Raw genomic sequence first — 12,194 nt, 5'->3', positions numbered from 1 at the left:
CACCCGTCAGCAAGTTTGGAGGTGCATATACCGCTGGTGGGACCTTGGCTGACAGTGACATCTGAGCCTCAGAGCAAAGCAGGGCTCACGTTCCAGAGAGATACATTAAGCGCATGTTTCTTGTCATCACCAGCTAATTGCAAAAAGGCTGTTAGTACTACAGCTGAGTACAAGCCAAAATAACCCATCCCCTCCTTGCTAATATGATTCCTTTCAATCTTCTTCATACAGGTGGAACCCAATAGAGAGAAGAATTACCCCATTTGGTTAAACACATGGTCAAGGACTCAGTGCTGCCATTTGCCCATGCTCATGTCAGCTAGGAAAGAGTCAGCTGTAGACAGGCAGCAAGACAAAACTCTGAATAGGATGATGTCAGTCTTCTGGAGCTCCCTCTTTGTACCTCCTCCTTAGTACAGAAATTAAATGGTTTAAGCATACTACAAATAGAGAAGATTCAACCCACCTTCTCAGAAACAGAGGGTCTTTTTAGGCTACAGCTATTTTGAGCTGTGCTACGCATTTGCCAGTGCACCGAGCAGAAAAAAGCACAGGGACCTTCAACCACATGGTATTCCCAAACCATGACAGCAACATGGCATACAAGACCATGAGAACCATTACATAGTAACATGTTCAGTCTCAAAACTAATAAAAGTCTGTCACAGAAAAAAGAGAATCTTTTCTCTAATCGCTGTACATTGCATAACGTAATAAACTCCTAAAGTGTTTAACTCAAAAGAAAGGCTATCTATTCCATCAGTCTCCAAGTCTGAAAGTTAAGACATCTCACAGCATAACTAACTACATTTCAAAATGAGGCTCACTAGCTACTAGCAAATTATCAAGGAAATCTTTATGAGATCTTCTAACATTGCCTACACTGTGTATATGCAGCTAATATAGAAAACACCTTAAAAATAAACAAAAAAGCAATAAAGCAAGTTGTGGTGTTCAGAGATGTTATCTGACTTGCAACAATTTTTATATTTTCACCTATTTCAGTCCAATATTGTTTACCTAGACAGATTAAGGTTTAAAGAAATACAAGCCTCATTGCAATACAAATTACACATCCTAAAGAATCTTCTCCAATTAGAGTTTCTGTAAACCTAGATATACTTGGAAAACAAGCTTCTCCCTTGCTGCTGGAAGTCCAGAATTCCCCCAGGTAGGTAAGACTTTGTGAAAAATTAATTTGCACATCATGGCAGGCATGCTGGCACCACAATTTTCATGAAATTATTTCCTATCTAGAGATTTTAGCTCAGCTTTCACTTACAGCTCATTAAAAGCTTCTTTACTTTCCCCTTAGATAGCAATATATGTTTGGGTTCCATCCCAACGGATCCACAAGGCACCAGATACAGCACAGTCCTTTCCACTGGAGTAGATCCTGGGGTTCAATTACAAAGAGTACTACTTCAACTAGTATTTTGGGCACAAATTAATTCCCAGACAATGTGGAAATGGATTTACCAGTCCCACATATAAGCATATGTTAAAATTTATCCTGCAGAATAGATTTACATGCTGAGAAAGGGGCCAGTGTTGCTCTTTGTGAGGCAGACTTGCCACTTAAGTGATGATGGAACATGGCCATATCCAAACAGATATAATTGTGATGGATATATAGTGGAGATATATGAGCTAATTTTAAACTAGCAAAATGAGAAGGAGGGTAAACAACAACACAGCTTCAGCTCTGGGCTGATGCAAATAGATTGTTAACTGTATTAAAGCCAAGCAGTTTGGAGGCTATACTTTTGGGCATCTCCGCTACTGCAGACAAAAAAAATTGCTGGTAGGATATAAATATTCAGAATCCCACATAAACTCTTCTTACTTGAAGCCAGAAGAGTTCCATCTTGTGCGTGGATAAAATATACTACTGTTATTTTCCACATACCTTCAGGTTTGCCCAAATGCTGTGACAGATAATGAATAGGTAAAAACTGTGTGGCATAATAGGACCCAACGTGAATGAATTTGAATCTAGCTGGATTATTTAATTAAAAATTGCAAATTGCATTGTACTTACAAAGCAGTACCTGAAGCGCCTTACAGAACCATCTGGTCCATGTTAAGTGCAATGTAAAGAGCATTCACACATCAGGAATGCAGAAAGGTAATTTGGTATCCACTGTGGTCTCCTGCTGTCTAAGGTCTAAGGTCTAGACATTAAACCAAGGAGGCTGACTCATGCACAAGCAGAATGTCAGAAGGAAGGCTGAGTACCAAAGATTACAGAGCTTAAAGGAAGATTTCTATGCCTGAGAACATTAACTCTCCAGTTTGTGCTGAGTGTCATTTCTGTGCCCAAACTTCAGTATCTGTAACACATTGCTGCAAGGCAAGAATCAGCAGGGAAACTTGGGTGCATCAAAGATTTACAGTTCTAGAAAGCGGATAAACAGATGTACCCAATTACTGTGACAGACTGAGCATCCTAACAGACTCTACTGACAGCAGACAGCTTCAGCAGTCTTAGGACAATCCACTCACAGGAAAGTTCTTGCTGTCTGCACCAATGGTGAGAGCATTTTTATTAGCAGATTTGGAACTTTTTCTGAATGCATCTCACCTCTCTAGAGGACACCCAGAATCATAGAATCATAGAATCATAGAATAGTTAGGGTTGGAAAGGACCTCAAGATCATCTAGTTCCAACCCCCCTGCCATGGGCAGGGACACCTCACACTAAACCATCCCACACAAGACTTCATCCAACCTGGCCTTGGACACTGCCAGGGATGGAGCATTCACAATTTCCCTGGGCAACCCATTCCAGTGCCTCACCACCCTAACAGGAAAGAATTTCCTCCTTATATCCAATCTAAACTTCCCCTGTTTAAGTTACCCCTTGTCCTGTCACTACAGTCCCTAATGAAGAGTCCCTCCCCAGCATCCCTATAGGCCCCCTTCAGGTACTGGAAGGCTGCTATGAGGTCCCCACGCAGCCTTCTCCTCTCCAGGCTGAACAGCCCCAACTTCCTCAGTCTATCATCACTCTTATTCTCCAGATTTATGCTCTTCCTCCTTCTATAGATCACCACCAAAAGGGCTGTCTGGCTCATGAGGACCACTGATGTGCTCCAGCATTTTTTATTCTGCAAGGCAGCTAGCTAAGAGTCACTTTTGCAGTAGAGCCAATTGAAAAATAAAACCAAAACAAACAACAAAAAGGCAGGAGCAAGACACATCAAACCCAAATACAATTCTCCCCAGAATATGATCACATCCAAGAAAAGTCATTTAAGACAAGGAAAGAGGGACACCCCTCCACAGGATGAGAAAGCCTAGTAGTTAGGACTCATCTCCAAAATTATGAAACTCCTTCCTCAGCTCTTGCTTTTCCCAATTCAAAAAAAAAAAAAAAAAAAAAAAACAAACAAAAAAAAACCCCACCCCCCCCCCAAAAAAAAAACCAAAACAAACCACCATGAAAGAACCCAAAGACACAAAGAAAGAACTCAATCTTGCACATGCCAAGCCATGAGGTTACAGCCTCTTTGAGGTCTGTGGTTCTAATCCCTCTCATTGTTCCCCCCCCTTTTTTTTTGTGAAAAACTGTCCTTGTTTTCATTCTGGATTTTATTTCAGGTTTTCCTCAGATCTCTAAACAGACATATGAAGCAAATAGGAGTGGTACTCTGTTAAAACTGTGATTTTAATCCACCAAAATCAGGATACATAACTAGAGCTTATTGTGTTATTGCAAGGAGATCCTAGAACACCAGAACATGTAGCCAGAGGCATTTTTTCCTAATCTAGTAACACATTTGCTTTTTTTATCCAACACTGGTTTTAGTTCACTATTCTGCCACAAAACTGGTTTATACTTCAGCTACTTAGGAGTTACAACAGTCAATACAAAACCTAAGGGAATACAGTTTAATCATGTGATACATGATGTCCTCTTCATACCAAGTTAATTAGGCTCTGTTCTACAAAGTCAATTTGAAACATTTGTCTCAATAGCATTATCTTAATTATTCCTCATCAAAATGATACCACCTCCTACTGTGAACTAACATACTTGTGTAAACAAGAAAAAAAGAAACCTTGCAGTCTTGAAGCAGGTTCCCATTTTAAAACTCTCTAGTGTAAATACTAATACAAGCATTAAGTATTCAGAAGGAATACAAATAAGAAACTTATGTGTTTCACCACTTTAAGAACCACTTTTTCTACTGAAGACTATTTTTTACAGTACTGCTAAAATGCAGATAAAACTATTTTTTTTATTAGCACAGTATTTTACGTTCTGTAGCAAAGAACCCCAATGTATAAATAGCCAAGAATTCCTTGCAAAAGATAGTGTTTTATTCTCTATATACCACAAGCAAGGCTAAGTAGCATTTCTCTATCTGAGATGCTGTTAATTCAAAAAAGGTCAAAAGTAAAGAAGTATGTGTAAAGGGATTGCAGCAAAGCATCTTTATTGGATATCACTGAAGTAAACACATGTTTGGTAAACAGGCTGCTTTCAGACAGAATTACTTCTTAATACCAGTCTCATAACTGCGTCCAAAATGTTCAGTACTGTCATGTAACATTCTTTGAATCATGGATTTAAATTACAGGAGATTTTCAGAATTAGAGGTCTAGGTTTTTAATTTCATGTCTATTTACACAACACTTTAGAAAAGATCACCTCCTGCACACAGCTGCCAAAAACAAAGGAAAAGAAAAAAACCAGCTAGCCTGAATCAGCAGTTTTACTGTAAACATACTGTATTTAACAACACACTGTTATCCAGCACTCTGACTGTAAAAGACTACACTTGGTCTACCTTTTAACTTTCCTACCAGCGTGGTACTTGGCAGGTTTGAAATAGTTTCATTCTTACATCCTTATTACTCTTGACAAACTGTATTGTATTAGACCCACCAGTAAAAACTGGGTGAACTCTGGGTATGTTAGGTGTCTTTTTCTATCCTTTCCAAAATGCAGCTGTACGAACTCTGAATTCCAGTTAAAAGGAATGTGCTGATGAATCGTGGTCTGGCCAAAAACTTGCTTAGCATCCTCTGGGAAAAAAAGAAAAATGTTCATTTAATAATGAAATAAAATAACCACAAAAGACAAGCATATAAACAAATATGACATTTTCTAGCAGGAAAGTAAATATTGTTCACATAAATTAATAACATACCATAAAGCAAACCTAATTTTTTTGTTTACCAAAATCATCATAAAGTTTTGAACACCCTCACAGTTTCTGAACAATCCTTTTATTTGTGAATTTTATACTCAAAGCATTTGCTTAGAAGAGACTCTAGATATTTGAAGTTTCCAGTTCAAGCAAGAAAAGACTAAAATTAAAAGTCAGCTTATAGAAACAAGACTAAAGTTAACCAATTTCCAGCATAATCTTTTCAAGCTGCTAACAATGAAAATTTTGTGTGACTATACTTCAGGCTGTTGTATTATTCCCAGAGTTTCCCACATTCAAACAAATCAACTACAAAAATACCAGAATTTCAAGATCTGCTTTTCTGTAGTTGAAGCAGTGATATGCAGGACAGAGAATGGGGGGACATGGCAGGCAAGAACACGAACTTATCACCACCTCCAACACTAAGCAGAATTTAACCCTAGACCTCTGCTACAAAGAGAAGGGCAGTGCAGTAAGTTTAATTGCAACAAAATGCAAGCTTTATAGTTTAGTAGTCATAACTGGGCAACAGCCTGGCAGAGGTTTTGGTAATACATGGCATTTTTGGTAAAGAAACGACTATTTGAAACACACCAAGTTGTACAATCATTAATAAGTACCATACATTGCTGGAACTGGACAGTACATATTTTAACTAATGGAAACAGGAACAAGACCTGAGGAAGTAACTCTCACAGTGCTCACTTCAATGTGACAGTCTGACTCAGTCAAAAATACAGAGCAAAGATATCTTCTGAAGACAGGGCTCCCAACTGCTACAAGCCTTCCTAATTGCTGTACAATTCTCCAGCAATGAGAGCCAAGAGCCAGTTCTTGTCTCCTGCTAGTTCCTGCAGGCTCGGACAGCTGGTTCCCAGGGCACACTCCCCACCCACAGGCAGGGCCAGGAGCTGGTCTCCTGCTCCCTTCACGCTTTGTGGAATAAAGACCAGAAGCCCAAACCCCAAGCTCTTGTCTGTCTCTGCAAGCAGCAGAGCTGGAAGCCAGTTCCCAAGCATGGCTGGTGCCTGGGGTCAAAGAAATCATAGGAGCTTTGTGCCTGCCTGTGTTCAGAACAAGCTGGGAGCCACCTTGCTGGAGCCAGCCTCTGCCTTACCAGGCAGGCCTGGGAGCCACCTTCCAGCTCACCCCACCACCACAAGTGAGGGTAGGAGCCAACTCCTTGGGGCCATGAGGTCCCGTCTCCTGCATAAGCTGAGTTCTGGCTTCTGGTTCAGGCCATGTCAGCCAGGCACAGCAGCTCTGCTGACCTGGGGAGACCCAGCCAGGGTGGAATTCCCACTTTTAGACAAGGAAGTGGGAAAACTGAGAGCAGGGTGGCATGGCCAAGAGCTGGGAAGATGTCAGGAAGTACCCTAGTGAATGAAGGATAAAGACAGGAAAAAATGGTCCCAAGGAGGTGAAAGGGATAAGTGTCCTTCTGCACAGACCCAAAAACACTGTAGCTTGTGTACAGCCACTAGCACAGCTTGTTCTAAAGCAAGGGGAGCTTCACAGAGAGAGCAGAGATGACACTGCAGACCTCTTCCCATCTCTCAACACAGTCAGTAATTTCATCTTTAAAAACATAGCCCCCACTGATCCCAAGGAATCAGTGGTGAAAAGACAAGTTGGATTTAATTTACAAAGATTGACCCCATTTAGCACCAAATTCATAAAATTCAGAACTTCAAGTCCTAATGTCCTATGAGAATTTTCTCCAGGCAACATCAGTGCCCCCAGGACAGTATTGTTCATTCATGTCTTCATGCTCCATCACAGCCAGCTTGGATCTTGTCTGCCAGCATTTTCCAGAAGCAAAATTCAGCTCTCAAGGCAACAGGAGGTAAAGCCAATTGGTTCAGGGTGAGGTCCTGTCCCTCTACTGACAGTCTTGTATTTAGCATGCTTCTTACTGACACAGCTCAAGGCGCTTTGTCATGTGTCATTGGAGATAACCTTTATGCAGTTTCTGCTTTCTGCCAGATTTCCTTCAACCACCATGAAGAAGACAGCCTGTCTTACACATAAACAGGAGAAAATAAAGGCTGTCTCTTCCTGGTAGGAACCATTCTGTTTCTCCAGAGGAATGAAGATACTCCCAAGATAACTCTGGTACCTGTCTCTTGCACAGAAATCAGATGCTCATATGTTTCTTTACCTTTCATCCCACCTCCAGAACTTCCCCAGAGCAAGATACTGATATTACTTGCATGAGATTAGGAACAAGTCACGGTTTACCAAAATCTATGTTTGACTCCGGATCTGTCTTTCTGAAAGAGAAAAGGCTCTTACTTGATGCGAGGAAAGAAATAGGAAAATCTTAGCTAGCTAGCATAAAAGCAGCCTCAAATTCCTTTAGATCAAGCCACGCTCCTCACAATATTCACTTGTTAACATATGAAAGGTATGGAGTGTCATCTGACTGTACCTCTGTAATTTTATTTTAACTCCTTATCATATACTAGCTATCTTGAAGGAACAAATGCATCTCGATCCCCCAACTCTGTGCTTTGTAAACCCTCCTTAGCTGGGGCCCAAAAGAAAAATTCCAGCTCAAGAAAATCAAACATCAAGAAGCGAAAAGAATGGCAATTTCAGTGTATCAGACAAAATACGATGTTCAATTATTGGCATTACAAATAGCAAAAGAACCCACAGGAATGATACTTAAAACCTTATCAAGTCAGCTAGGAATACAGTAAAGTCTATATCCAGGGCATTTGCATTTGCTTGTCTATTTTAGAGATTAAAAGGCGCACGCATGACTCAGAAGTTCACGTAAGTACAAATACTCCTCCGAACAGTTCAAGCAGAGATGTACACTTAATTTTTGCTATGACTTGGAAATACAGGCCACCCCATTAGTATAGGTATTTAGCACAACAGTAAAAGAACTCCCAAGATACTACTTGATCTTCTCAAAATCATACTGTTTATTGATGTCAATATGACTCAGTAACTAATTACAGATGTTTTTCTGACAAAGTGCATGTTGGATTAGACAGTGCAGGCAGCTGACTGGAAGACTGTTTATTGTGCTTCTACTGATTCTTTGATGGCATGAGACAAGGTATCCTGTCTGCCACTGTCTTTTTACACATACCCTGTACTTCCTTTTTGCAACTATTTATGGTTCACAAACTCCTACACATGCTCAGTGGACAGTGTTTTTCCTTGCTAGATCTCCTTCACCCATCCATCTACCACAATGTCACAGACTCAGTCTCATCTGTAGTCAGATTGCCAGATTCAGACATTAAAGATCATATTAACCTGCGATTTAACCATCAAAAGGTATCCATTTATGTACTAGAACTCACTCAAAGTTACTGTTCAGTTCTAACAGTATCATCTCCTAATTGTCTAAGTCCAGTATTAAAATAAAAAATGGACAATTTTAAAGTGCAATTTTGCTTTAAACCTGCAGCTGAAGTTCCACAGCTACCCACAAGTCACTGAATTAAGCACAGTAAAACAGAGAAGCAGCAATGTCCTTCAGCAGCCAGGAGTTACTTTGTTTGCTTAGACCTTTTTTTAAAGGAACCAGTTTCACAGTTACAGAATAATTCGTGATGGAAAAGACATCTGGATGACATCTGGTCCAAACTACTGCCAAAGAAGGTCCAACCAGGTCAGGCTGCTCAGGGCCATGGCCATCTGACGCTTGAGTATCTCCAACAGTAAGAGATTCCACAACCTCTCTGGGCCATGGCCATCTAAGGCTTGAGTATCTCCAACAATAAGAGATTCCACAACCTCTCTGGGCAACTGTGGTTTGATCCTAAACTGGTATTTAATCAAAGTATCTGATCTAGTTGAAGATGTCACTACTGACTGCAGCGAGGTAAGACTAGGTAGGATTAGATGACCTTTGAAGGTCCCTTCCAACCCAAACTATTCTATGATTCTATAAAACGGAAGCTACTGAATCCATATTAAAACACTAACGTTTCAGGTTTAGTTTTAAAAAGACAAAATGTTAATGCTCCAGTGTCTGAAGCCATAAGAGCACAAGATCGAAATCTAGCAAAAGATATAACCATTTCTGTGTTGCACTGTTTGAAACAGAGCTGTTGGAAAGCAAAACAAACAACAGGCTGAAGACTTTAAATATTAATTTTTATAAATCCATGCTGTCATTTCCGTCAATCTTTTAAAAAACTGAACTTTGAAACTCAATTTTAAAATAAATTGCAAGGTTCTAAAACAAATAATTGTTTGTCCTGTGCTACCTCTAATTAAGAAACAGATACCTTGTCATTGGTTTCTGATCCCTGTACAAAAAAGTTGCTCTATTTTCCCTCCAGGTGAACTGCCTGCTGGTTCACAGTGGAGGTATTTGGTCTTTGAAGTCCTGGGGGCTTTCTTCTCTCCAGTGTACTGATTGCTTATGTTTAAATGCTTACTGTACAAACAAGTATACTGCATTCACATTTCCATGCTGTGATTAAGAATTATAACAGAAATAATGCTTAGGAAATAAATAAAATACTTTGGAAATACTTAGAAATAAAATGCTTTGGAAAAACGACAGGGCACTCTTGACCCAATAAAGACCACGAGTACTCCCCAAGTAAGAATTAACTATGTGGAAACTTGAAATTTTCAAAGAAAAAAAATGGAAGTCATTATCCCACTACATTTTACATTCAAGAAAGTCACCTGACAGAACAAGCTACTAAAACCTTTAATGGGTACAGTCCATAAATACCTGATCCATTACATCTGAAATTCTTTCAAACTGTTTATTTGAGCAAGTACATAATTTTTTCATGCCGTGTCATCATGAACTCAAATAAAATTAATACTCTCTCAATGCAGAGCTAGAAAAAATTCATCATCTACAAAAATCCCATTGCCCTTACAAAACAGCTACAACAGTTTTGGAAAACAGCTGTCATTGTAGGCTCTATTCTACACAAGTTGTATGTTCTACACTTTATGTATGCTATACTTTTACACAATAAGTGACTTCTGCATGGTACAGAAAACCTGAACCAAAACCCTAGGCCTTGAAAAAAAAAATATTTTAACCAGCTGATATTCCTAATAGCAACTTCTGTAAAGAACACAGGGTACCTTCTGTACAGAGGAAAACAAAAGACAAATTTGAAAATACATGAATTACCATAAGTTAGTAAGAGTTCCACATGCACCAGTAACTTTTTCAAACCCTTCTAGAAGTAACTGCTTCCATATTCATCACACTCAAGGCCCTGAAGAGGAACATATGAGTATTATAGCTACAACTTAAACTAAGCAAAATTAATGCAAAGAGTGTGGAATAGATATTTTAGAATCATAGAATAGTTAGGGTTGGAAAGGACTCAAGATCACCTAGTTCCAACCCCCCTGCCATAGGCAGGGACACCTCACACTAAACCATCCCACACAAGACTTCATCCAGCCTGGCCTTGAACACCGCCAGGGATGGAGCATTCACAATTTCCCTGGGCAACCGATTCCAGTGCCTCACCACCCTAACAGGAAAGAATTTCCTCCTTATATCCAATCTAAACTTCCCCTGTTTAAGTTTTAACCCGTTACCCCTTGTCCTGTCACTACAGTCCCTAATGAAGAGTCCCTCCCCAGCATCCCTATAGGCCCCCTTCAAGTACTGGAAGGCTGCTATGAGGTCTCCCCGCAGCCTTCTCCAGGCTGAACCGCCCCAACTTCCTCAGCCTGTCTTCATACGGGAGGTGCTCCAGTCCCCTGATCATCCTCGTGGCCCTCCTCTGCACTTCTTCCAACAGTTCCATGTCCTTTCTATGTTGAGGACACCAGAACTGCACACAATACTCCAGGTGAGGTCTCACAAGAGGAGAGCAGAGGGGCAGGATCACAGAATCACAGAATCCCAAAGGTTGGAAGGGACCTCAAAAGATCATCTAGTCCAACCCCCCCGCAAGAGCAGGGTAACCTACAGTACATCACACAGGAACTTGTCCAGGCGGGCCTTGAATATCTCCAGTGTAGGAGACTCCACAACCCCCCTGGGCAACCTGTTCCAGTGCTCTGTCACTCTTACAGTAAAGAAGTTCTTCCTGATGTTAACGTGGAACTTCCTATGCTCCAGTTTACACCCATTGCCCCTTGTCCTATCACTGGATATCACTGAAAAAAGCCTAGCTCCATCATCCTGACACCTACCCTTTACATATTTGTAAACATTGATGAGGTCACCCCTCAGTCTCCTCTTCTCCAAGCTAAAGAGACCCAGCTCCCTCAGCCTCTCCTCATAAGGGAGATGTTCCACTCCCTTAATCATCTTTGTGGCTCTGCGCTGGACTCCTTCAAGCAATTCCCTGTCCTTCTTGAACAGAGGGGCCCAGAACTGGACGCAATATTCCAGATGCGGCCTCACCAAGGCTGAGTAGAGGAGGAGGAGAACCTCTCTTGACCTACTAACCACTCCCTTTCTAATGCACCCTAAGATGCCATTTGCCTTCTTGGCCGCAAGAGCACATTGCTGGCTCATGGTCATCCTCCTATCCACCAGGACCCCCAGGTCCCTTTCCCCTTAGCTACTTTCCAGCAGGTCACCCCCCAACCTGTACTGGTACATGGGGTTGTTCTTCCCCAGATGCAAGACTCTACACTTGCCCTTGTTAAATTTCATCAAGTTTCTCCCCGCCCAACTCTCAAGCCTGTCCAGGTCTCGCTGAATGGCAGCACAGCCTTCTGGTGTGTCAGCCACTCCTCCCAGTTTTGTGTCATCGGCGAACTTGCTGATGGTGCACTCAGTTCCCTCATCCAGGTCATTGATGAAAATATTAAACAGCACCGGTCCCAGCACCGACCCCTGAGGGACTCCACTAGTCACAGACCTCCAGCTAGATTCTGCGCCATTGACCACAACTCTCTGCCTTCTTCCTTTCAACCAGTTCTCGATCCACCTCACTACTTGATCGTCAAGCCCACACTTCCTTAGCTTATCTATGAGGATGCTGTGGGAGACAGTATCAAATGCCTTACTGAAATCAAGAAAAACTACATCTACCGCTCTACCATCATCCCTCCACCTAGTCA

General features: G+C 41.2%; 1 protein-coding gene across 3 annotated transcripts in view; it reads right to left on the bottom strand.

Annotated features, from left to right (window-relative positions):
* SLC25A13 (solute carrier family 25 member 13) overlaps positions 1 to 12,194 on the bottom strand; it is a 114,579-nt gene that overhangs the window by 49,283 nt on the left and 53,102 nt on the right. For all 3 annotated transcript variants that reach the window (XM_065666331.1, XM_065666330.1, XM_065666332.1), the window contains exon 5: positions 4,895 to 5,034. In XM_065666331.1, the coding sequence (XP_065522403.1) occupies positions 4,895 to 5,034 (140 nt within the window). The remainder of the gene's footprint in view (positions 1 to 4,894; positions 5,035 to 12,194) is intronic.

The sequence above is a fragment of the Lathamus discolor genome, chromosome 2 (assembly GCF_037157495.1).
Source record: "Lathamus discolor isolate bLatDis1 chromosome 2, bLatDis1.hap1, whole genome shotgun sequence".
Classification (NCBI taxonomy): domain Eukaryota; kingdom Metazoa; phylum Chordata; class Aves; order Psittaciformes; family Psittacidae; genus Lathamus; species Lathamus discolor.
The sequence above is the reverse complement of the archived record's forward strand: the minus strand, read 5'-3'. Positions and strand labels throughout refer to the sequence as shown.